The sequence below is a fragment of the Primulina tabacum genome, chromosome 8 (assembly GCF_025594145.1).
Source record: "Primulina tabacum isolate GXHZ01 chromosome 8, ASM2559414v2, whole genome shotgun sequence".
In the NCBI taxonomy this organism is placed as follows: domain Eukaryota; kingdom Viridiplantae; phylum Streptophyta; class Magnoliopsida; order Lamiales; family Gesneriaceae; genus Primulina; species Primulina tabacum.
The window spans coordinates 21,647,884-21,675,563 of record NC_134557.1 but is presented as its reverse complement, the minus strand read 5'-3'; the positions used below and the strand labels follow the sequence as shown (position 1 = coordinate 21,675,563).

At 39.1% G+C, this 27,680-nt stretch overlaps 2 protein-coding genes and 1 long non-coding RNA gene across 10 annotated transcripts in view; 2 read left to right on the top strand and 1 right to left on the bottom strand.

The window, feature by feature from the left end:
* Nucleotides 1-313: 313 nt before the first annotated feature.
* LOC142553875 (lysine-specific demethylase JMJ31-like) overlaps nt 314-27,680 on the top strand; it is a 29,390-nt gene continuing 2,023 nt past the window's right edge. For 3 of the 8 annotated variants that reach the window (XR_012822026.1, XR_012822027.1, XM_075664399.1), the window contains exons 1-12: nt 316-501; nt 579-656; nt 22,572-22,655; nt 22,742-22,915; nt 23,467-23,535; nt 23,640-23,766; nt 25,245-25,317; nt 25,405-25,521; nt 26,316-26,435; nt 26,550-26,568; nt 27,056-27,137; nt 27,252-27,547. Coding sequence is in view for 6 of the 8 variants with exons in the window: in XM_075664399.1 (XP_075520514.1) it covers nt 415-501; nt 579-656; nt 22,572-22,655; nt 22,742-22,915; nt 23,467-23,535; nt 23,640-23,766; nt 25,245-25,317; nt 25,405-25,521; nt 26,316-26,435; nt 26,550-26,568; nt 27,056-27,137; nt 27,252-27,547 (1,326 nt within the window). In the remaining 2 variants the exon portion in view is untranslated. Of the gene's footprint in view, nt 502-578; nt 657-22,538; nt 22,656-22,741; nt 22,916-23,466; nt 23,536-23,639; nt 23,767-25,244; nt 25,318-25,404; nt 25,522-26,315; nt 26,436-26,549; nt 26,569-27,055; nt 27,138-27,251; nt 27,548-27,680 lie in introns of all 8 variants that reach the window. The other 5 variants (XM_075664398.1, XM_075664397.1, XM_075664401.1 and 2 more) reach the window with 5 other exon arrangements.
* LOC142553874 (uncharacterized) lies at nt 9,356-18,298 on the top strand. Its single transcript, XR_012822025.1, has 2 exons — nt 9,356-9,419; nt 17,125-18,298. It is a non-coding gene; the product is annotated as an uncharacterized LOC142553874 (long non-coding RNA).
* On the bottom strand, nt 20,149-21,899 carry LOC142554243 (uncharacterized). Its single transcript, XM_075664940.1, has 2 exons — nt 21,504-21,899; nt 20,149-21,429 (listed from the first exon to the last, which is right to left on the bottom strand). The coding sequence occupies exons 1-2, from the start codon at nt 21,510-21,512 to the stop codon at nt 20,149-20,151; spliced, it is 1,290 nt and encodes a 429-aa protein (XP_075521055.1). The 5' UTR covers nt 21,513-21,899.

Sequence of the window (27,680 nt, the reverse complement as noted above, 5' to 3'; positions counted from 1 at the left end):
AAGAAAAACACAATTGAGTAGAGAGAAAATTTTATAAAATGTGTAGTTTGTTAAATTTTGAGAGTTTGAGATTTTTATTTTTTACTGGTAAATTTTACTTTTAACACCTATTTCATTTTTCCTTTTTAGTTTTTTGTTATTGTTATAAGCTGAAAGCGACCATATTGGGCTAGATTTTCCGCTTCAAGCCCGATTTAGTGCTTTCTGTGGCCCACAAAGGGTTCATTACGGGCTTCAGTGCTTAAACCACGGTTTGAAGTAACAATATACTTTTAACCATTAAAATTATACGTCGACATTTAAAATGCGACTATATGAATAGGAGACCCAACAAGGGAGAACGATTTAGAAGACGCGATTTACATCTTCTCCACACTTCCACCAGTTCTATCTGCGTTGCAGAGAAGAATTGCGATGGAATCTCTGCAGATTCGACGATGGAACGAAATTCCACCTGTCAAAGAATTCAGTTGTCGGATTGAGAAGAGCAATGTTCCAGCGGTAGCTCTTTCGATAAGCAACACACTCGATCAGCTATCTATACGATTTACTTGTATTTTTGTTTCGTGATTTTGCAGGTTATCAGTGGATGCGTGAGGCTCTGGAAAGCATTTTCAAAATGGGACGTATCGAATGGCGGCCTAGATTACTTGCAGGTATGTTATTCGGGTCTTGTTTTGGTTAAAATTTGTATGGATAATCAAATGAATATCAGAGGTTCCAAAATCAACTGGTTTTACTTTTCGATGTGTAATGAAGGAGTAATATGTGGCATTTTTAGAGCTGGGGGACTCCCTTTATTTACACGTGTGTACGCAAATATTTGAATGTTTTGGGCACCCAGGTGCTCATTCGCTGCCATTGAATATTATATGCTAAGAGTAACTGCCAACATGATCATCCTTTACGGACAAACAAACCATTATCTGAAGGATAAATTTCGGGAAGTGGTGAGTTTGAGGATTTGGTTGGCCACTGAAAGGAGCTGTGCAGATCTTTAGTTCTGCTTAGTATTGTCTCTCAGGCATTTCTGGGAGAGATGTGAACTCGATTCAGCTGGTCATATACAAAGGCCCTTTCTGAGAGTGTGGCTGGTCGATGAAAGGAGCTAAGCATGTGCCCATCAAAGCTTTGTATGGTCTTCAGCACCCACGGGAGATATAAGTGTTGGGGCACCATTCGCACCCAAACCGCCAGCGGAAGTTTAAAATTTTGTTTCAACATTCGAAATTGTCCTTGGGTGTCGCGTAGATTAGAATGTTATACCTACGCGTATATAACGCTAGCGCCAAACAATTCCGGATTTTAAGCAGAGATACTCGTTTTTGTAAATCCCAATGTACGGATCTCCCTCTGGTTGATTGTAAAATCCAGTCCACGATCGGAGACTGCGTAACTCGCTTAGATTGCACTAGAAATCGTAAGCGATTTGTGCATTGAGACTGTGACGTCCAAATTTCCAAAATCGAGAGTCGCTGTAGTGGCAGAAGCGCGGTGGCGATGGAAAAAAACAAAGAGCCGAAAATATCTTCGCAAGAAATTGTGATGGCCGAAACTTGTTTGGTAATTTGGGGAGGTTTTTGATGATTTTTTGTATGTTTTTGATGGACAAAAATGTACAAAAATTCGTTCCTATATTATGTCTCCTTATGGTGTATTTATAGAGTGTGACCTCTGATCTCTCCAACAAAGATTCTTAATCCTTGTCCCACCAAGAGGTCGGACTCTATTATTTCATTATATTAAAATTCTAATATATATATATAATGTATTTATCAACTTTTGATAATACATGATATATTAATAATACATATATACACATATTTTATATCTCCATATAAAATGTATATAAACTTTAATACATTTATACATGCATAGTTAATACATGCATACACATATTAATTAAATTAAATAATCATTAATTTATATTTAACTCACTAGTTAATTAATTCTAGACCCCTCTAGAACATTTTATGAGAATTGTATATATTAGTAGTCGCAACTACTAATACCATCAATTAGTTAGTAGATTCTAAATCACACTAAATCAAATATTTACAATAAATATCCATGACATATTGATATACAAATTTAGGGGTGAGAACGGACCATAAACCAGGTCCACTTTTAATTATCCAATAATTAAAATTATAACATAGACATACAAAATATCCTAACATAAACCTAACAAATTAGTCATAACTCTCGATCATCTTTTTACCATATAATATCATATATTATATTTATTATATAATATTGCATCTTATCTATAAATCATGTATCTCATAAATTATCACTAACCGAGTTTAAATAAATACCTTTATTTAACTTCAAATAATTAAATTTATTGTAAAACATATTTTACCATAAATAATTAAACTTGTAAGAAAATAATTTTATCAAAACTATATTCCAGGGATAAATTTGTCTTTATTTTTCTAAAATAACAATTTAGCCCCAAATTTTTTGAAAATTTAGAAAATTATTCTGGACCCGAACTTTTTGAGTGCAGAATGAACTGGGCTGGCCGAGACGCTGTGCAGTCTCCTTAAAATATTTTTTTGAACCATTTTCACCCAGACGCCGCCCAGCGGAACTATTCCGGGCAGCGTGCGAATTTTTTTTAGATTTCTGAAACGTTTTTCATGGGCTGCGATTTCCTGGAAAAATTCTTATGTGGTTAGAAATAATAAACTCAACACGATTTTAACTTAAACATGCGATTGAGAATTACTGGCTCTGATACCACTGTTGGGGCACTGTATTCTCGCATCCAAGGCGCAACAGAAGTTTAAAATTTTGTTTCGACATTCGAAACTGTCCCTGTGTCTCTTGTTTAGTAAAAATTTTTTAGGGTGTTTTGTATGTTATACCTGTGCGTACATAACGCTGGCTTCAAACTATTTCAGATTTTAAGCGGAGATAGTTCTTCTTGTAAATCCCTACGTACGAATCTCCCTATGGTTGATCGTCAAATCCGATCCACGATCGGAGATTGCATACTTCACTTAGATTGCACTAGAAATTGTAAGCGATTTTTGCGTTGAGACTGTGACGTTCGAGTTTCCAAAATTGGGAGTCAGTGCAACGGCAGAGGCTTGACGGTGATGGAAGAAATCAAAGGACTAAAAATGTCTTCGCAATAAATTGTGATGGCCTAAACTTGTTTGGTAATTTGGGGAGGTTTTTCATGAATTTTTGTATGCTTTTGGTGGACAAAAATTCACTCATGTATCATGTCTCCTTATGGTGTATTTATAGAGTGCGTCTCCTGATCCCATCAGGAGTTCCTCTCCCACAAGGATTCCTAATCCTTGTCCCACCAGGACTCTATTATTTCATTATATTAAAATTCTCTTATTATTATTATTATATCATGTATTTATCAACTTTTGATAATACATGATATATTAATAATATATACATATTTTATGTCTCCATATAAAATGTATATAAACATTAATACATTTATACTTGCACAGTTAATACATGCACACATATTGATTAAATTAAATAACTATTATTTAATTATATAATTAACTCACTAGTTAATTAATTCTAGACCCTTCTAGAATATTTTATGAAAATTGTACATATTAGTAGTCGTCACTACTAGTACCATCATTTAATCATTAGATTCTGAATCCACTAAATAAATGATTCCAAATTCATTATAATCCTGATCGACAATTCAACAGTGCCAATGTATCAAGGATGGAAGTCTTGTTCATATAATGAAAAACGAAAATTTTGAAGATCAAAATTTTTCACTTACCATATTGGGCAGCTGCCAGTTTAGTGAACTCCTTCACCAAAACAGACTGTTCCACTCCTTCCTTAATTAGCAGTTAAGATAACTTTCATGTCTTTCATATTATGGAATCAACTTATAAACTCCTTTATAAACATCATGTTTGATCTCCATCAAACTATAGTAGTCAAATTCAATTCCTTGAACTTTGACTTTTTCAATGGGAACACAGAGTCCGATACTTGTCTGATCCTCAATGGTTCAGTGATACAGCTAGCCTTGAGTTCACATCTCATTGTGATTCAGAATAACATTTATTCTTATTCGGTCAAGAATGTTATAACTCATTTCTGATTACACCCATCGGATCATGGTAAGAGTATCTAGTAGCGTTGTCCCATGATCCCCTAGGTATCGCTGATAGTGCCTGCAAAAACTTTAAGTCATGGTTAGCGTACAATACGGTCCCTTCAACTCATATATTCCGATCGAATATGCAACCATTAGTATATCGAGAGTTGCATATGAATATGATATCGATGTGATTTATCTTTGAGTACTAATAGTGACATGGTATGTGCAACTAGGAAAACCCTTTTGCCTAAAGCACATTTCTTGCTCTGCCAGAAACTCCTTGCCCTATTAACTCATCATATCACACAGGATATCTTTATCCGTAGGCAAACGGTGAATAACCGACTACAATGCATTTTGTCAGGGCCCGTGCTCTTAATTAATATTTAATTACCAAACAACAAGGATTAAATGGTGTAAACAGCTAAAACGAGTTTAAAACGTTCATTTGGGCCTACAGAAATTTCGGCATGACCTCTCCGTAAGTAGGACATCCCAAAAATCTCAAAACACAACAACATAATATACGCTCGAAAATAACATCAAGTTCACAATCAACCAAACAAATATCCTACAGCCGCACTGGCCAGGACTAGACACAACATACCACAATTAAAATCCAAACAACATAAAAACATTACCATACAGCTACACAGGGCATCTCCCTGGCAAATGTATCAAACCAGCATAATATATATATATATAAATATCTGGGAACTCTGACACAAACCGACGGACTACTGGGTACCACTCGCTGACGCTCCACCAGACGCGTCAAATCCCCTGTAATGACCTGCTATGGCATCAAAAACAACCACAACATAAAAAAAAACAGGGGTCGGACCCCAGTACGACAAACCAGTAAAATCACGACGTATATAAAGGACATGCAATAATACCAAGTAAATGCTATGATATGCGATGCATGAATGATAACAATGGAATAACGGATACCAAATGGAGTCCAAACGAATATCATCATCAACAGTAACAGTGACCACCCGTGCCAGGAATGCAGCATCAAATCGCCGCTCGTCCATGCACGTAGCATCGGGAATGCGAGTAGCTAAGTCGCTCGTCCCTAGCTGTCATCTGGGAATGTGGCTAATCCTAACCCACTCGTCCCTCTGATGACTCAATATATCTAAACAGAATCAACATAAATAGCCGTCAAAGGAGTCAAGGCTCAATATGTTATGCCAATACAATTAATGCATGAATGCATCAGATTAAACATTCAATGCACATAATAGCAAACAACATTCACCGAATATTCTTACACGCCAATATAAGTGTCATAATGATGTAGGTTTGAGCGTACCTCAACTATAGCTTACAATACCACAGAAAATCTTAAGAAATATCAGATGAACTCGTCCAACGATATAACCTACAATATAAATCCGCTATACACTTCAATATAACGCATCCCAACTGACTAAAACAATTTAAATCGGCTCGGTTAAAAAATCGAATTCCGGACAGCCTATAAAACTTGATCAAAATCTGGAATTTCAAGCTTAATACCTCAATACTCGAGGCTATAATGCACAACGGTAATTTCGCAAAGGTGGCTCGCCGGAACAAGTCGCCGGAAATACTGTTCACGTCTGAAAAACGAGCTGGAAATTAGGGGAAAAGCTTAATACTTCACTTTTACAAAGTAATCCACCGAGAACAACCAATAATCGAAGCCAAAACCTTACCTAAAACCGAATCGAAGCTCACGCACAGCTGCTGGAAACAAGGCCGATCGAGCTTGCAACCTTCCGATTCAAGGCAAGAAAGAAGCTAATAAAATGGAGGAAGAAAATTACTAGCTTCTGGGCTACTTCTCCGACCGAGGGCGGCGCTACGCGAGGGCTGCAGAAACAGGAGAGAAAAGACGACTTGCAAGGCTGAGGAAGAGCTTCTGGATTTGAGCGATCTGTTGTACTGATTTCTCAAATGGGTTGGTTTATATAATTAAATGGAAATGGGCTGTGCCTAATGGAGTTATTGGGCCTCACATTCTCCACCACTAATAAAAGATTTCGTCCTCGAAATCTTACAATTACAACACTGATATCCAAAACATTACGACTGATAATACATAGGAAATTCAGAATACATCGCGTAATTCATTACATTCTCAAACAAATGAGGCCATTCTTGTCGCATCTTTGCCTCTAATTCCCATGTAGATTCTTCTCTTCCAAGTCTACTCCACTGTACCAAAACCAATGGAATCGTCTTGCTCCTGAGTTGTTTTTCCTTGCGGTCCAAAATTTGCACTGGATGTTCAACATAGCTAAGGGAACTGTCTAACTCCACATCCTCGACATTCAAGATATGAGATGGATCTGGCTCATACTTCTGCAACATAGATACATGAAACACATTATGTATCAACGACAAACTCGGCGGCAAGTCCAAACGATAAGCCAATGTGCCAATCCTCTCAACAATCACATACGGACCATATAACGCGGATCTAACTTCCCTTTATGTCCAATTCTCATAGTACCCCGGAATGGTGATACTTTCAAGAAAACATAGTCGCCCATTTGAACTTTAAAGGTCTACGCCTTTTATTAGCATAACTGGCTTGACGATCCTGGGCAACTTTCATCCTTTTTCTGATCAATTCAACTTTATCTTTCATTTCTTGAATAAATTCTGGTTGTGACATCTGTCTTTCTCCTACATCTTCCCAACATATCGGCGATCTGCACTTTCTTCCATACAAAACTTCAAATGGTGCCATACCGATTGTTGCCTGAAAACTATTATTGTAAGAGAACTCAACCAAAGACAATGATTCTTGCCAACCACCTTTGAAATCCATCACTACCGCCCGTAACCCGTCTTCAAGAGTTTGAATGGTTCTTTCTGACTGACCATCTGTCTGTGGGTGATAGGCAGTGCTCATAACCAACTTTGAACCCAAAGCTGATTGCAAACTTCCCCAAAACTTCGAAGCAAACCTTGGATCACGATCGGATACTATGGTTACTGGCACACCATGCAATCTTAGTATATGATCAATGTACAGTTTCGCCATTTTCAAATAAGTACAAGTACGATCATACGGATTAAAATGAGCTGATTTAGACAATCTATCGACAATCACTCAAATCGCATCACAACCACGATTAGAACGAGGTAGATGAGTCACAAAATCCATAGCAATGTGCTCCCAGTTCCACTGCGGCACTTCAAGACTATGTAACATTCCACCAGGTCTCATTCTCTCGGCTTTAACTTGTTGGCACGTTAAACATTTAGCCACAAAACGAGAAATATCTTTCTTCATACCTTCCCACCAATAATGAGCTCTCAAGGTATGATACATCTTTCGAATTCCTGGGTGAATACTGTGTCGACTACAATGTGCTTCCCGTAGTATAGCTTCTTTCAAATCTATCAAATTAGGAACCACAAGTCTACCATTAAAGCGCAGACTACCATCTGAAGCAACACTAAACTTTTGTGTCTGACCTGTTCGAGACAATTCTTCAAATCTATGAATATACGGATCGGTCTTCTGTGCTGCTTTGATTCTGGACAAAATCTGTGGCTCGACTTGAATAGATGACACTATAAAGTAGTCTCCACTGATCTGATAAGTCCGTCCTAAAGTTCCCAAGTGCTCGTGAAGTTTAGAGATAGTCAAAGATGTCAGCATAGCATTCTGAACTTTCCTGCTGAGAGCATCTGCAACAAGATTCATTCGACCTGGTTGATACTGAATCTCACAATCAAAGTCTTTAAGTAACTCCATCCATCGACGCTGTCTCATGTTCAAGTCAGGCTGTGAGATAAGATATTTAAGACTCTTGTGATCCGAATAAATCACAAACTGCTCACCGTACAGATAATGACGCCATAACTTCAATGCAAACACAATGGCAGCCAACTCTAAGTTGTGAACTGGATATCGGGTCTCATGCGGCTTCAACTGAAGAGAAGCATATGCAATCACTCGCCCATTTTGCATTAGAACACAACCAAGTCCATTTAGAGATGCATCTGAACAAACAACATATCCACCTGAGCCTGATGGCAAAGCTAGCACTGGAGCTGTTGTCAACTTTTCCTTCAAAGTCTCAAAACTTGACTCACATTCATCAGTCCACACAAAACGTCGATCTTTTTTGCGTTAATTGAGTCATAGGCCTTGCTATAATAGAAAATCCTTCTACAAAACGCCTATAATATCCTGCCAATCCCAAGAAACTGCGAATATCGGAAATATTCGTCGGTGTTGGCCAATTGATAACAGCTTCTACTTTACTAGGATCCACTGATACTCCTTGAGCTGATATAACATGACCCAGAAATACTACTCTGTCCAGCCAGAATTCACATTTAGAAAATTTTGCATACAACTGCGATGCTCTGAGTGTTTGGAGGACCAACCTTAAATGCTCTCGATGGTCCTTCTTTGTTTTTGAATAAATCAGAATGTCATTTATCAAGACAATAACAAATCTGTCAATAAATTCTCGAAAAACACGATTCATAAAATCCATAAAAACTGCAGGAGCATTAGTCAATCCAAAAGGCATAACTAGAAATTCATAATGTCCATAACGCGTTCGAAATGCTGTCATCGGAACATCTTCCTCTCGAACTCGAAGCTGATGGTAGCCAGAACGAAGATCGATCTTTGAATACACTGATGTACCTTGCAACTGATCAAACATGTAAAGGCCCGTAAATTCGTGTTTGAAAATTTGCGGAAAAATTTAAAAATTTTATTTTATTTTTTTTAAATAATTAAAGTGTCTCATTCATAAGATAAACTGATAAATAAAGTTTAATATTCAAAATAGCAGCAGAAGAATTCAATGTTTGCAAAGTATCAATTTAAAATAATTCATCAACAGATAAAAACTGAGTTCGGAAAATAACAAATGCTAAAAAATGAGATCCTCGGGTTCCATTACTGCCGACCCAAGCTAGCTCACTGGTCCTCGCTCTCGGTCCCGACATCATCAGTACCTACAACAATCAAGTCTAGTGAGTCTAAAGACTCAGCATGCATATATCGTAAATAACAAGTATATAAATAATAAAATCGCGTGCAAGTGAAAATATCATGTCATGAGGTGCAACGTAAAATATCATTTCATGAGTAATTATAATACGTGCGTAACTGAACTGAAAATATCATGGTAAAAATGTTTGCTCCTTGGAGCCCTGTAATGAAATAACTTGTAATAATTTTCTTGGTGAGATTATGGTCTACGCAAGTGGCACCTGAACTGAACTGACCGGTAACTGGCGACCGGATGGTACTAAACTGAACTGACCGGTAACTGGCGACCGGGTGAAGTAATAATCCCATGACAGTAAAGTGACCACAAGCAATATCGCATAAATCTCAAAATGAATATTTTGCACGTAATATAATTAAATAACATCATTAGATATCCTGTAATAATTTTACTGATTGGGTTGAATCGCTCCCAGGCTCGCTGCGACTTAAATCTAACATGAAAATTATGCAATTGATTTAACTTGACCAAACTTTGTAATTGAATCCAAAAACTGAGACAATTACGCCTATCGACTTCGTATTTAATCGTGACTCCGTACCAACCCGAACCAACACCGAACCATCATTTAGTCATGATTAAAATACGCCTAAAATAATGAAATAATGCTCCTAAATTTACAGTACTCGAATTTTAGTGAATGGACGCCAAAAACATGAAACGCTCTTTCGAGAGTCATTTTGGCACCTTGCATCGTAAATTCTCGTACGACCTCTAAAATGATCCGAATCACGAACGGCTAAAAACGTGACCTTCCTAACTCAATGAGGCACTGTCCAGTCCAAGGCCATAGGCTAAAAGCCTACCAAGAACTCGAAATGCACCTCTGAACCGCCGACCACTTGCTGTCAAAAATTACAGCAGCGGTGTTTTGGTTCCCTTGCGTCGTTTGCGAGGCCAATGGTCATTGGGGCTTGAACCACCAACCATGACCTCTTACCAACATCCTAAGGAAAGGTTTGAACCATGGCTAAGGGCCCTAGGCCAGCCACAATCCGAACCACACCAGAAACACGACCACACTCCAAGCCGAGAACGTAATCTGCGCGCTTGGGAAGTTTCGCTTCGTTTGCTGTCATGGACCTTTCCAGTGGCCATTTAGTTGACCATGGCACGATCTAGACATCAAGGGGTATGGTGTGAACCAGGGCTAAGGGCGAGATTCCAACCGAGGTCCATCCCAAACCACCCAAAACCGAGGGACACATGCAGAATTCAAAGGGGCGAAGGGGCTGTTTTTGTTCTTTGATTTGAAAACCGATGCAACCATGGACCAAGCCTTGAAAGGCCGACTTGGTCATGTCTTAGACATCATAAGGAGATGTTCTAACAATGGCTATGGCCCCTGGGGCAGCCAAGATCAGATTCATCCCACTTGACAGCAAGCTGCAAATTCGAAACTCAATATGACACTAAGGGAAGTGTTGCTGCCATTCGAGTTGCTGGGGGGAAAAGAGGCTTTAACCAATGGTCAAATCCCTTCTTAATACACTCTATATCAATCCTAGATGTAGCCTGGAAAGCCTGGACGTGAGCCAACCCCTGCAATCACTAAAACCATGCACAACCGTGAAGCACAAGGTGGAACAAAATCTGTGCAGAATTTTCAATAATGGTGCTGTCAAAAATTTCGGTTTTTGGATATCAAACCATGATCATTTAATGTTTAAAAATCATATTATGACTTGATTGAAGAGTCAAGGAAAATATACACATGCCTGCAAATTTGTTTAGAAGCAAACAAAAATGATACGGCGGATACGACGCGGCGGAGTCGGAGTGGTATTACTCTCTTGCTTTCTTACTGAATGAAAGTCACGATTTTTCCTACTGAATCTGCTCTGAATTTCGGTGGAAATGGAAGGGAGAGTGCTATGGAAATGCAGGGCAAGGTGCAAGATGAATGGGATAATTGAATGGCAAAATTGAATCTTGCATGTTCTTATTATTTTCTGCTGCAAGTTCTCGGTTCTTCTTGCTGCTGATTACACGATTATGGCTGCTGATTTCTATGGGATTTTCGAAGGTAAGGTGTGGAGGAAGATGCTAAGGAATGAAAGGGAGACTACTAGGAAAGATAAAGGAATCATGCAAGGGGATAAGATGAAAGGTGCAAGTCAAGGGATTGATTGCAAATCAAATGGTTTCTTTCCTCTCCATACTGTACGTGAATTGTGGGGTAGATGCGCTCATAAATGGCCGAAAGTTTGCTACCTAAAAGCAAGGTGAAATTGTTGAATAAATCATGTGTTTTAAAGGCTTAAGATTTAAACACTTATTATGAATTTTAATAAATTAAATTGTGGTCACGAGTTTGCATGGTAAGATTTTGTCTAACAATTTACTATGAAGATGTTAGGTTATAATCTCTTTGGTATATTAGGCCTAGATTAGTTTATTCCCATTATTAATACACTTTAATTTAGACTTTTAATTAATTAATGAGCATAAAAGAATTAATTAATAACTTAAGTCTAATTAATTAAAAAAATCCTAAAACATTCTTTATCATTAAAATAAATTATTTCTTGGCTTAAATTAAATTTAGGAATATTTTCTTATTATTAATCTTATCTATAATCTCCAACTCCGGTCCGGCCTCGCGTATTTATCTGAAAAGATAGCACTTAAACTACTGAATAAAATACTTAAGTTTAAAGAAAAGAATTTAAATACTCCTGCACTGAAAAATCATTTTAATTTAAATACTAAGAATTATGCATGGCTTATACGTAGTCCAATTTACGGGTTCTACAACCCTTCCCCCTTAAAGAAATTTCGTCCTCGAAATTAAAACTCACCGAATAACTCGGGATACCGACTCCTCATCTCTGGCTCAGACTCCCACGTAGCTTCCTCCTCTGAATGGTTAAGCCACTTGACTTTGACTCGCTTAACCAGTTTGTTCCGAAGTTTCTTCTCCTGTCTGTCTAGGATCTGCACTAGTCCCTCCTCATAAGACAGGCTCGGAGTAAGCTGTAACGGCTCGAAGTTCAAGACATGTGAAGGGTTCGCCATATACTTCCTCAGCATAGAGACGTGGAACACATTGTGTACTCCGGCCAGATTCGGCGGAAGAGCAACACGATAAGCTAGCGTCCCAACTCTGTCGAGGATCTCAAATGGTCCAATAAATCTCGGACTAAGCTTTCCTTTCTTCCCGAACCGCATAACACCTTTCATAGGTGCTATCTTCACAAAGACATGGTCGCCGACTGCGAACTCTAGGTCTCTCCTCCGCTGATCTGCATAACTCTTCTGTCTACTCTGAGCAGTCCTCATCCTATCACGGATTTTGACTACTACCTCGGCAGCCTACTGAATAATCTCTAGACCCAACTCTGTTCTCTCTCCTACTTCATCCCAATGAACAGGAGATCTACATTTACGGCCATATAGTGCTTCATACGGAGCCATACCTATAACGACTGAAAGCTGTTGTTATAGGTGAACTCTACCAATGGCAGCTTCGACTCCCAACTCCCTGAGAAATCAATTACACAAGCACGGAGAAGATCTTCTAGAATCTGAATAACTCGCTCTGACTGACCATCTGTCTGAGGGTGAAAAGCTGTGCTAAACAACAACTTCGTACCCATGGTCGAATGCAAACTCTTTCAAAATGAGGAAGTGAATTTGGGATCTCTGTCAGATACGATAGAAACTGGAATACCATGAAGTCGGACTATCTCCTGGATATACAACTCGGCATACTGAACCATGGTGAAAGTCGTCTTAATAGGCAAAAAGTGTGCTGATTTGGTAAGACGATCAACAATCACCCATATGGCATTTGATCCTCTGATTGACTTCGGCAATCCGGTCACGAAATCCATGGTAACATTCTCCCACTTCCACTCGGGAATGGGAAGGGGCTTGAGCATACCTGCTGGTCTCTGATGCTCTGCTTTCACAAGCTGACAAGTCAGGCACTCGGATACAAAACGTCTGATGTCCTTCTTCATTCCGGGCCACCAATACAATAACTGCAGGTCTCTGTACATCTTCGTACTCCCTGGATGAATAGAGTACGGCGACATGTGGGCCTCTGATAGAATATCTGCTCGAATAGTATCACTACTAGGAACCCACATCCTGTCTCGGTATCTCACTATACCGTCGCTGACTGTATATAAGACACTGCCGTTGGCCTCATCCCTTTGCTTCCACTGTGCCAACTGCTCATCTGCTGGCTGACCACTGCGAATACGGTCAATAAGAGAGGACTGAATCGTCAGGATAGATAGACGGGGAACTCTACCTCGAGGATATGCCTCTAGGCCAAACCTCTGCATCTCAAACCGAAGAGGTTTCTGAACCGTCAAATGCGCCATCACTGCGACTTTCCTGCTCAAAGCATCTGCAACTACATTAGCTTTACCCGGGTAGTAGCTAATGTCACAGTCGTAATCCTTCACAAGCTCTAACCAACGCCTCTGACGCATATTCAGCTCTTTCTGCGTAAAGAAGAACTTGAGGCTCTTGTGGTCGGTAAAGATCTGGCACTTCTCCCCATACAAATAATGCCTCCAAATCTTCAAGGCAAAAACTACGGCGGCCAACTCTAGATCATGGGTAGGGTAATTCTTCTCGTGGATTTTTAACTGTCGAGAAGCATATGCTATCACCTTGCCATGCTGCATCAATACTGTGCCAAGACCGAGCTTCGAAGCATCGGTATACAGAACAAACTCACCGGGCCCTGACGGCATGGCCAAAACTGGTGCTGAAATAAGAGCTTGCTTCAACGTATCGAAGCTTCTTCTGACACTCATCGCTCCACACAAACTTCACATTCTTCTTTGTCAACGATGTGAGTGAAACTGCGATAGAGGAGAATCCCTGAATGAATTTTCGATAATATCCTGCTAACCCAAGAAAACTGCGGATCTCAGATGCATTCTGCGGCACAACCCAATCTCTGACTGCTGCAACTTTTGCTGGGTCTACCTCAATACCGCTGCTAGAAACAATGTGGCCTAAGAACGCCACCTTCTCTAACCAGAATTCGCACTTACTGAACTTGGCGAATAACTTGTGATTCTGCAAGGTCTGCAACACTGTGGTCAAATGTTTACCGTGATCCTCTTGACTCTTGGAGTAGACGAGAATGTCGTCTATGAACACTATCACAAACTGGTCAAGATACGGCTGAAATACGCGATTCATGAGATCCATGAAGATCGCTGGCGCATTCGTCAGACCGAACGGCATCACAAGGAAATCGTAGTGGCCATAATGAGACCTGAAAGCAGTCTTGGAAACATCAGTATCCTTCACCCTCAACTGGTGATAACCGGAACGCAGGTCAATCTTGGAGAATACCGAAGCTCCCTGCAACTGATCAAATAAATCTTCAATCCGCGGGAGTGGGTATTTGTTTTTCACTGTAACCTTGTTCAATTCCTGGTAATCAATACATAGCCTCATGGACCCATCCTTCTTCTTCACAAACAATACTGGCGTGCCCCATGGTGAAAAACTCGGGCGAATGAACTCTTTGTCTAGATGCTCCTGAATCTGCTTCTTAAGTTCTGCCATCTCTGTCGGCGCCAGTCGGTACGGCGCTTTTGAGATCGGAGCCGCAACTGGCATAAGCTCAATAGAAAACTCGACCTCTCTCTCGGGTGGCATACCAAAGACGTTCTCAGGAAAAATGTCTAGGAAATATCTGACAATAGGGACATCTGCGGCTGACTGACTGGATGCCTCGGGGACAGACATAAAGGTCGCTAAGAATGCCCGACACCCTTTATGCATGAGCTTCCTAGCCTGGACATAAGGAATAATGCGCGGTAAGTACCTGTCTGGCTCAAATAGGAATTGCTCCATCCCCGGCGGTCGGACTAGAACAGATCTCCGCTGGAAGTCGATCAAAACTCTGTTCCTCAGTAGCCAGTCCATTCCCAGAATGATGTCAAACTCTGGCATCGGTAATACAATAAGATCCGCATAAACAAGATTGCCATGGAGTTCGAGGTCTATGTCCCGGATCACATTCGTAATCGTCATCTCCTCTCCAGAGGGTAATACCACTGAAAACGCTGTATCAAGCCCGATGGTATTAAGTTTGAGGAAATTCGCATAGACCTCTGAGATGAACGAATGGGTAGCCCTTGAATCTATCAGGGCCTTCGTAGCGGAACGAGCTATAAAAATTCTCCCTATCAAAAGCATAGTCTCCGGGTTCGCCTCCGCTGCATGGAGCACAAACACCCTGCCTTGGGTAGGCAGGTTCCTCTGAGGGCACTGTGTCAGCACGTGGTCTGGGCTACCACACTTGTAACACTTCCCTGAGCCATACATACAAACTCCAGCATGGCGGCGAGTGCACTTGGGACAGACTGGGTGCTCAAAGGTCTTAGGGACTGCGCGTCCCCGTTGCTGCTGCTGGCCTCTGTTTCCGGGTAGGCCGTAGAAAGGACCTCTTATTCTGCTGCTGCTGCTGAGGAGGAGGAGGACGGTACGGTGCCTGGAATGGTCGCTTTCCTTGACGGTCTCTCTCAATGTCCAGCTGATCCTGCTCTGCAGCTAGAGCTCTGGAGATGGCAACATCATAGGTAGTGGGGCCACCTACCCTAACATCTCGTCGTAAGATCGATCGCAGGCCATTCAGAAAGTGCCTCAGCTTGGCACCCGCATCATTCGCAATAAGGGGCAGAAAATGGCAACCCCTCTCAAACTTACGGATGAACTCCGTAACAGTAGAATCTCCCTGCCTCAGGGTCATGAACTCTGTAGTCAACCTGGAGCGCACCTCTTCAGTAAAATATTTGGAGTAGAATACCTCCGTGAAGTGTGTCCAGCTCAGTGTAGCCAAGTTCAGGGCTTTGGATGCTCCTTCCCACCATAAGCGGGCATCTCCTCCGAATAAATAGGTGGCACAGCGCATTCTGTCTGCATCTCCAAGCTCCATAAACTCGAAGATAACCTCGAGGGACTTGATCCAGCCCTCGGCAATCATAGGGTCCGTCGTTCCTGAAAATTCCTTAGGACGCATCTTCATAAATCTCTCGTAAGTAACCTCAGGCCCTGTCGGCCTAGCTGCCACTGCGGCATTGTTCCCCACAAAGTGTGCGAAGAACCTATTCATCCCAGCTAGCATCTGGGCATTCATATCCGGTGGAGGGGGTAGAGGTCCCTGCCTCTCTTGCCTCTGATCCTCGCAGTCCTCGTGACGGTGCTCACCATCACCTCTCGGGCGTCCAACCTGGCGTCTAGGGGGTATATTGTTCCCTATATAACCCATACGTAACTAACATGCATAATTCCATAATTTATTTAAATTTAAATAAAGACTGAATAATTGAAATCTGAACGTAAAATATTTCATGAGATCATGCAGTTAAAAAAGACGTGGCTTCGTGAGCTTCTCGTGGTCAGTAGTAGTACAACCCTTTACAAGAACATAGGCTCTGATACCAACTGTAAAGGCCCGTAAATTCGTGTTTGAAAATTTGCGGAAAAATTTAAAAATTTTATTTTATTTTTTTTAAATAATTAAAGTGTCTCATTCATAAGATAAACTGATAAATAAAGTTTAATATTCAAAATAGCAGCAGAAGAATTCAATGTTTGCAAAGTATCAATTTAAAATAACTCATCAACAGATAAAATCTGAGTTCGGAAAATAACAAATGCTAAAAAATGAGATCCTCGGGTTCCACTACTGCCGACCCAAGCTAGCTCACTGGTCCTCGCTCTTGGTCCCGACATCATCAGTACCTACAACAATCAAGTCTAGTGAGTCTAAAGACTCAGCATGCATATATCGTAAATAACAAGTATATAAATAATAAAATCGCGTGCAAGTGAAAATATCATGTCATGAGGTGCAACGTAAAATATCATTTCATGAGTAATTATAATACGTGCGTAACTGAACTGAAAATATCATGTTAAAAATGTTTGCTCCTTGGAGCCCTGTAATGAAATAACTTGTAATAATTTTCTTGGTTAGATTATGGTCTACGCAAGTGGCACCTGAACTGAACTGACCGGTAACTGGCGACCGGATGGTACTAAACTGAACTGACCGGTAACTGGCGACCGGGTGAAGTAATAATCCCATGACAGTAAAGTGACCACAAGCAATATCGCATAAATCTCAAAATGAATATTTTGCACGTAATATAATTATATCCTGTAATAATTTTACTGATTGGGTTGAATCGCTCCCAGGCTCGCTGCGACTTAAATCTAACATGAAAATTATGCAATTGATTTAACTTGACCAAACTTTGTAATTGAATCCAAAAACTGAGACAATTACGCCTATCGACTTCGTATTTAATCGTGACTCCGTACCAACCCGAACCAACACCGAACCATCATTTAGTCATGATTAAAATACGCCTAAAATAATGAAATAATGCTCCTAAATTTACAGTACTCGAATTTTAGTGAATGGACGCCAAAAACATGAAACGCTCTTTCGAGAGTCATTTTGGCACCTTGCATCGTAAATTCTCGTACGACCTCTAAAATGATCCGAATCACGAACGGCTAAAAACGTGACCTTCCTAACTCAATGAGGCACTGTTCAGTCCAAGGCTATAGGCTAAAAGCCTACTAAGAACTCGAAATGCACCTCTGAACCGCCGACCACTTGCTGTCAAAAATTACAGCAGCGGTGTTTTGGTTCCCTTGCGTCGTTTGCGAGGCCAATGGTCATTGGGGCTTGAACCACCAACCATGACCTCTTACCAACATCCTAAGGAAAGGTTTGAACCATGGCTAAGGGCCCTAGGCCAGCCACAATCCGAACCACACCAGAAACACGACCACACTCCAAGCCGAGAACGTAATCTGCGCGCTTGGGAAGTTTCGCTTCGTTTGCTGTCATGGACCTTTCCAGTGGCCATTTGGTTGACCATGGGACGATCTAGACATCAAGGGGTATGGTGTGAACCAGGGCTAAGGGCGAGATTCCAACCGAGGTCCATCCCAAACCACCCAAAACCGAGGGACACATGCAGAATTCAAAGGGGCGAAGGGGCTGTTTTTGTTCTTTGATTTGAAAACCGATGCAACCATGGACCAAGCCTTGAAAGGCCGACTTGGTCATGTCTTAGACATCATAAGGAGATGTTCTAACAATGGCTATGGCCCCTGGGGCAGCCAAGATCAGATTCATCCCACTTGACAGCAAGCTGCAAATTCGAAACTCAATATGACACTAAGGGAAGTGTTGCTGCCATTCGAGTTGCTGGGGGGAAAAGAGGCTTTAACCAATGGTCAAATCCCTTCTTAATACACTCTATATCAATCCTAGATGTAGCCTGGAAAGCCTGGACGTGAGCCAACCCCTGCAATCACTAAAACCATGCACAACCATGAAGCACAAGATGGAACAAAATCTGTGCAGAATTTTCAATAATGGTGCTGTCAAAAATTTCGGTTTTTGGATATCAAACCATGATCATGTAATGTTTAAAAATCATATTATGACTTGATTGAAGAGTCAAGGAAAATATACACATGCCTGCAAATTTGTTTAGAAGCAAACAAAAATGATACGGCGGATACGACGCGGCGGAGTCGGAGTGGTATTACTCTCTTGCTTTCTTACTGAATGAAAGTCACGATTTTTCCTACTGAATCTGCTCTGAATTTCGGTGGAAATGGAAGGGAGAGTGCTATGGAAATGCAGGGCAAGGTGCAAGATGAATGGGATAATTGAATGGCAAAATTGAATCTTGCATGTTTTTATTATTTTCTGCTGCAAGTTCTCGGTTCTTCTTGCTGCTGATTACACGATTATGGCTGCTGATTTCTATGGGATTTTCGAAGGTAAGGTGTGGAGGAAGATGCTAAGGAATGAAAGGGAGACTGCTAGGAAAGATAAAGGAATCATGCAAGGGGATAAGATGGAAGGTGCAAGTCAAGGGATTGACTGCAAATCAAATGCTTTCTTTCCTCTCCATACTGTACGTGAATTGTGGGGTAGATGCGCTCATAAATGGCCGAAAGTTTGCTACCTAAAAGCAAGGTGAAATTGTTGAATAAATCATGTGTTTTAAAGGCTTAAGATTTAAACACTTATTATGAATTTTAATAAATTAAATTGTGGTCACGAGTTTGCATGGTAAGATTTTGTCTAACAATTTACTATGAAGATGTTATGTTATAATCTCTTTGGTATATTAGGCCTAGATTAGTTTATTCCCATTATTAATACACTTTAATTTAGACTTTTAATTAATTAATGAGCATAAAAGAATTAATTAATAACTTAAGTCTAATTAATTAAATAAAATCCTAAAACATTCTTTATCATTAAAATAAATTATTTCTTGGCTTAAATTAAATTTAGGAATATTTTCTTATTATTAATCTTATCTATAATCTCCAACTCCGGTCCGGCCTCGCGTATTTATCTGAAAAGATAGCACTTAAACTACTGAATAAAATACATAAGTTTAAAGAAAAGAATTTAAAACTCCTGCACTGAAAAATCATTTTAATTTAAATACTAAGAATTATGCATGGCTTATACGTAGTCCAATTTACGGGTTCTACAAAACAAGTCATCGATACGCGGCAGAGGATACTTATTCTTCGCAGTAGCTTTGTTCAACTGCCTGTAATCAATGCACATTCTCATCGTTCCGTCTTTCTTCTTTACAAACAATACCGGAGCTCCCCAAGGTGACGTACTTGGTCTAATATAGCCTTTTTCCAGTAAGTCCTGTAATTGCTCTTTGAGTTCTTTCAATTCCGCTGGCACCAAACGATATGGTGCTCTAGAAATAGGATTTGTCCTGGACACCAACTCAATGCTAAAATCGATTTCCCTCTGGGGTGGAAATCCAGGAATTTCATCGGGAAATACATCAGGAAATTCCTTGACAACAAGAATATCTGAAACTTCAAATCTTTTTCCCTGTGTCGCATCAACTGCATAGATCATGAATCCTTCATTTCCTGTCGACAAGATTCTAAACATTTCCATTGCTAACACTAATGGAATACGTGATTGTAAATCACTACCGTAAAAATTCATTTACTGCCATAATACGGTCTGAATCTGACAACTCCATGGAAACAATCAATGGTAGCTCGATAATTTGACAGAGTATCCATTCCCAAAATACAGTCGAAGTCAGACATATCTAGCTTGATGAGAATAGTTATCATAATATTATCATCGAATCTAATCACACAATTCAGAATTATCTCATGAGATATCAAACACACACCGGCAGGTGTAGAGACTTCTATCAACGGAGTAGTAGCAATCTCATGCTCACCAACAAATATAGCAGATACAAATGAATGAGATGCTCCTGTGTCTATCAGTATACGAGCAGGATGATTAAAAATAAGGCAGATACCTGCAATAACTCCGCCCGGTGCGTCTTGAACCTGATCCTGAGTTAGAGCATGAACTCGAGCCTGCTGTGGCCTGAGAAAACGTTGTTGAACCGAACCTCTAGGCTGAGGATAGCTAGATTGCTGAAAAGACTGAGTCGGAATAAAAGGTCTAGTTGCTTGTCCTCTAAAACCCTGACCAAACTGAGATTGCTGAAATTGTTGTCTTACTGCATTCGGACATACTCTAGCATAATGTCCAACTTGCCCACAGATATTACAAGATCCATGAACTCCCGTACACTGAGTACTGAAATGCTTACCACCACAACGATCACAAAATACACCACCTGGGGACCCAACTGAACTTCCACGCTGACTGCCGGAACTAGAAAAACTACTACGAGTCTGTTTCTTGAACTGTTTTCCTTTGGCCTTAAAGTTTTGCTGCTTTGGTTGTTGAGAAGACTGCGAAGGCTGATACGGCAGTAAAGGACGATATAGTGGTGCACCAACTGTCATCGGCACATTACCTCCGAAACTCTGAGGAAAACCTGGTTGAACTGACTGTGGTTCTGCCAAAAGTAGACTTGCCTCCACATCCTTGGCTTTCTCAACAGCATCGGCATAATTAACAGGCGCTCCAGCTACTACTAAAGTACAAATGGTTCGATTCAATCCTTGCATAAAATGCGATAGCTTTTTCCGATCACTGCTAGCAACATGAGGAACATAGGCAAGAAGCACTGAAAATTGAGAGGCATACTCCACTACAGTCATATTACCTTGAGTCAATCTATTGAATTTAGCTTCCTTGGCCGAATAATACGAAGGCGGTGAATACTCTCGAGCAAACTGAGCGCAAAATACATCCCAAGTAACTCTTTCACCTGATTCTTTCAGAGCTTCCTCAGTAGTCTCCCACCATAACTGAGCTCGGTCTTTTAATTGACAAATAGCCAACTTAAGCTGCAAATCAGGAGTGTATTCCAACATATTAAACAAACGCTTCATACTTTTTAACCATGCTACAGCTTTCTCACCATCTTCATTTCCAAAGAATCGAGGAGGACGCATGTTCTGAAATCGGGATATCACTAGTTCCATTTCACCCATTCCTCTGGTCAACTGATCCACTTCACGCTCAACGTTAACATTTCGTGCTTCACCACGAGGAGGATGACCTCGTCTTCCCCATTCAGTCTCGTTAAGTCCTCTCACATTAGGAGCTTCAGCTTCCTAAACAACATCTTTTCCTTTTCTACCCTTACGACCAGGTGCCATCTACAAACACCAGGATTTAATCCACAGGCAGAAACAAAATAATCGGTTGAGTATAAAAGCATAAACTTAAACTAATACGCTCTAGTCATGCTGATACAATTAATTCAAAACATATAAACAAGTAAGAGCAAATAATCAAACACATGCACGATCATTTTATTTGTGTCTAAACTCGAGCGTATCTCAGTTACGCTCTGATACCAAACTGTCAGAGCCCGTGCTCTTAATTTAGAATGTTTCTCCATGCATTAGTGTTATTTAAAATTATCGTAGGAGTGAATCAGTAATTGCAGTATCTGAGAAGAGAGTATATCCAATTCCTCATTATTAAATTCAAGTTTTGTCAGTTAATGAAAGAACTTGTTACATAGTTTGATGTGATGCATTGAGTCTTAGCCTTGTTGCATCTTTAGCCTGCATGTAATATAGTTGTTTAAGATGCCAATCGGTTGATGATATTTTCAAGATTCGGTTTCTCCAGCCCTGCAGATAGTTTTCAGTCAAACCTCATATGCCACTACACCGTTGTCCTTGTCATGAAGTTCACCTGTGCATACGCACTCTAAGTCCGTCCCAAGCCTATATCACATATGAGTGGGTTTATGTTTGCATGTAACTTTGTAAAAATAGAAGGATCAGGATGGAAAAATGGTGTGGGGGTTATATAATGTGGTTATGTGTTGAGAATATGAAAAATAAGCATTTACATTAAGGTTTGGCTGAATTGTAGTTGAATTGAGTTAAAATTTTCCTGCATTTCACTTAGCATGATCGATTATTTTCCTTTATATTAGACGTTAATGGCATTCTACCACCATGGCAAATAGGAAATCGCAGGATCGTCTGTTGTGGAGGTTATGCTATCCAAATCAGCTCCTGTATTTTATGGTGATATAAGAAGTCACGAGAGGGTTGCACTTTTGGTTCTCGATATATTTGTGAATTATATGACACGCCTCCTCTCTGATCTTGACTGATAGAAATTGTTCTATTATAGGTTCAGTTGCCATTTTCAACCTTCATTGAATACTGCAAGAATCTTTTGCAGTCTAGACATTATGACAACAACTCCTTTTCACAATCAAAGGAGCATAAGCCAGTGGGACTTGGTTCTCAACATGGAGATTCTCCCCTTGAAGACGAAGCTCCACAGCAAATCTATCTAGCCCAGGTCTGAGACTGGGGGAAATTTGCTCGGCTGTTCGTGAGATCAGCTTGTTTAAAACATTCTCACATGCTGTTTATTTAACTTGCTTATCGTCTGTCCCACACAGACTTAGTTTAGTACATAAAATAACATATAATAAAAAAAATTAACCAGAACAGTAATCCATAAACCATGTGATAACTTGTGGTCATTCCACTTCAGCGATGGAAACTGACATCCACTGATTTACTCGATCATCTTTTCTTCGTAATGATGGTATGCACGGATATAACTTTTATGAATTATCGTGGATGAATTTATGGATACAGTCTCCTTTTTAATGTCCTTCACTTACTTATGTAATTCAGTTTCTGTAATAACAAAACGGGGAAAATAACTTTATCCTCATATAAATCTTGGTGAAAAGACAAAGTTGGCTGATTTTCTGTTGCTTACACGAGTTATATAGTTTTTGCTATTTTTACAAATTTGCAGTGTGCCTTTATTTAATCGATTTTTAGGGTCAATACCTTTTCCTTTTGTAGCTGAAAATTGGTGGCATTTAAATGTTACAGGTACCAATTTTGAATATGGGGAAAGATGAAAAGGTTCAGTTGGAATGCCTAAGAGAAGACATTGAAACTGTGTGTGCTGTCTTCTAATTAAATAATTTAACTAGTGCGGAACAGTATAAATCTAAGTTTAACCTTTGTAAATTCTTTCAAGTTTATTTGGTTACATTGAGCAGCCTGCATTTCTGGAGGGTAAAACATTGGCTTCAGTCAATCTGTGGATGAACAATGATAGAACCAGATCTAGCACTCACTATGATCCACACCACAACCTTTTATGCTTAATTTCCGGATGCAAACAAGGTATGCAAATAGAGAGACGCATTTAACATTTTCTTCATCATTACCTCATGTTTTAATGCTGGTTTTGATCAGTTTCCACTGATAACAATTGTTATTATGAGAAAATGAGCACTTCACTCTGAAATGATGATGGCATAGTGGAAAGTTTTCAGTGTTTAGAATAACTAAGCTTATGTTGACAATACGACTGTCTGTCTACAGATGATAGGTGAAGTTAGATTGAAAATTATACTTGATAATAATCTATTTAGGTATCGTTCACATCGTGTATATGACAATTGAAGTATATAGTATGAAAGTGATAAGTAAATGAAGTATATAGATAATTAATATAATAGGATAACACGTGGTGTTTTGTATGATTTCAATTGGAGTGATTAAATTTGTGGTTCTTTTGTGTGGACCCTATAGACAAATTTTGACAATTCCATTATATGAAAACAAATATTTAAACCGAGTTTCATTCTTCACGCTGCAAGCACTTAAGTTCGTCTGATTATAAAGAGAAAAAATTCTTAAAAAAACTATAAAGAGAAACACAAGATAACATTCTTGAATTTATTTTCCCAGGAACAATTCAAACTGGAATAAAACCACAAGCAAGATTCCGCAAATAAAGACTTTAATCTGAAGGAACCGAATAAAGAAAATGAAAATCAATCATAAACTAGATATAACATTTAAAAAAACATCTTCTTCCTCTCCCATCTTCACCGAGTTTAGATCAAATAAAATAAGAGTAGATGTTTTATTTAACCCTTGCTTTATTACTATGGTCGAGAGCTCCTATCTGCTGGGTGGTATGGCAACAGAGAGGGTGTGTCCACCCGAAACCCTGGTATATTAAACTCATAACAAAAGAAAAATCATAATTATATATTTTATAATAATAAATTATTTAAGTTCAAATATATTATGAACCAAGATCAGAGATTAGTGTATTTATTATTCAATTTCAATATAATAAAAAATGTAAATAGATTATTAATAATATATATATATTAAATGCTGGGATGGTTTAATACGGGTCCAGGTTTAAACCCTGTCCATTGTCATCCCTAGGTAGGATAGAAAAATACCCTAGCATCACTGCCACTCTATTTGTCCTCCCCCTTTTCCTTTCGAGGGTGGGGGGCAAGGCTTGGGATTTTCAATCCCTGTATGAATCAAACTTGGCCGAGGGAGAAACTCTCGACTTCTTAAAGGTTGCAATGCCTTAGACCAATGCACATAAAAGCAACAAATAGAGAATTATTGACTTTATACCATCTGAAGCATTTCTATGCATCTATTTTGGGTAAAGTGGAGGTAAACTACTACTCTAGTTATTTTATATATGAATGAATACCATTGGTCATGTTACGTACTGTTTTCGTTTATACGATGTTTGCAAAGATTATGAGTCTTCTAACCTCTCTTATGTGTATGCATGCTGCTGTGTGCGCGATCCATTTGGGACTGAAATATTTCGCTCTCAGTCACTATGTGGCCTCCTTCTGCGACCCCCTTCTTATATCCATTTCCTTTATATGGAGAAGCCTCAAATCACTGGTATATTTGTTCGCTCAACAATGTTGTAGCTCTATTTATCACTTGAAATTTCATGTTGGTGGCAATTAAAATCATTCTTCTTTCCAGTGCTGTTCCTTTAGAAAACCCTGATTTTCGCATCTATCCGCGGGCAAAGAACTTTGATGAGTACTCCCAGAAGGTTATTCTTCATGCAGGGGATGCACTTTTCATTCCCGAGGGATGGTAACTGTGTTCTACTTTTGAATTCTTTTAGAAGTTTTAGAAGTTCTTATTGTTACTGAAGTTTTAGAAGTACTTATTGTCTCTTATTTATTTCTTCTCTCTGAAGAAATTTGAATATCAAGTTTTTAAAAGCACAAAGCAAGAATTGATTTGAATTGAGAACAAGGTCTACTCATCAAGGATGATGGGTATCTTGAGGGAATTGGCGTGTAATGATGTATTCTCAGCTAAATATGCTGTGTGTTGGTTTATGGTTAGTGGATTTGGGGTGAGAAGATATTAAAATTTCTCAGTGGATTTTAGTCATGAGTTTATAGTAACTATTTGATGTCTGATTCTCAAATTTGATGACTCATCATGTGATCTTATTAAAAATTTCTGCTTTTAAAGTTTATTATGCTTCTTTTGTATCTTATTTATCGTAGAAAAGATTAAACATGCCTAAAAATATTTAACTCACCGTACTTTATTGTAAAATATGCAGTTCTCGAGTGATCACATATCTTTTAGTACTTGTGAGACATTTATTTAAGACGATATGCAAAGACCTTTCTTTTGGCTGTGATGAAGTTGGTTTGGTAATTTGAAATTAGTGTTGATGGATGATGCTTATTTTCTATAATTCCATTTTGTCTATATTTATTCTCTTTTGTTTTCCATGTTTTTCCCACTAGATTATTGAGATAAAAACGTATTGTCAATATCAAGAAAGGGGCATAGTGACTTCATCATTTATATGATAAATTGTATTGGATGCATTCTCAATTAAATATTTCTTTTCAATGTTTTTCTAGGTTCCACCAAGTAGACAGTGAGAGTTTAACTATTGCGGTCAATTTTTGGTGGGGGTCTGACATGATATCTGGCATGTTGGAACATATGGACTCATACTATTTACGCAGGATATTGAAGAGGTAATTGCGGTCTCTCTTTTCATTATGCTTTAGTTAATAACTAACACAAAAGTAAACTGACTTTTCTTTCTTTCTCTCATTCTTGCTTGTTTGCGATTCAATTTGAATTCGAAGGTTGACCGATAAAGAAATGGTGAGTAACATCGTCGCTGATTTCTCTCTTGTAAAGGAAATATCCGCGTCCTAATTTCTAATGTGTTGATAAATTGGTGGACGACTGTTATTTATGCTGTTTTTTATATGCTTATCATATTATCTATCTTTTACCTTTTGGTTCACTTTTGTTCTTGTTTGATGGTTGTCAGGTTCAGCAAGTAGATTGAATAATTAAAATGAGAAATCAAACTTCATACAGTCTCAATTACTAATATATTGTCGTCTGCCTTGGTCTGAGTTACTGAATGTAGGATAAAGTAATTTACCAGAGTTTCTGCTTAAAGCAGTTTTTGAACATCACGATCAAGCTTTAGATATCAACTTTTGATACTCACCATGAATCGTTGCAATAAAATTCTTTCCTGGGAAATATGACTTTATTTTCTTAATATATTTTTCTCACTGTTTTAGCCAGGAGATTGTCATACCATAATCTAAATTTTTCCTCATTGTGATCAGGACAGGACCGAATGCTATGTATATCTACTGATACTGCGGATAGAAAAGTGATCAGTAGTTATGGCCAGTCTACTCATGAGAATTCAGGTAATAATCAAGTCCCTTTTATCAAGAAAATCTGTTGAATTCTTTTGCCTAATTTTTTTTCCTCACTTGATGGGAAAGTTTTGGTGACATTTATATCTGACTAACGTGATAAAGATTTAGATATGAACCATCAGACTGCCAGTTCGAAAGGGAGGAATCCAGAGAAAAGTTTTATGATGAATGAATTGGAGCCACTTGCACTCCAATCTCTTCATGAACTTGTTTCTCTAGTCCATGACTGTGTCAAACCAGAAGGCAACTCCTCAGCAGATCCATCGGTTATCCGAGAGGAAAATGAAGTCATGAAAATTGTTTATACAAATTTGTTCGACTTGAAAGAAGATCCAATTGCCAATTTCATTTGGACTCTGGAACCTCATACCTTTCAGAGCGTCTTTCTTACCATGGCAGTGAGTAAACAATTTCTTCCAATTTTTTCGTTTTCAAAGAAAAAATAGAAAGAAATACATGCTTGGCTTGGTGTGAGCTTCTGAAAATGAACCTTGATCCGTTGAAAGCGTTCTTTACCCTGGTGATGTTCTT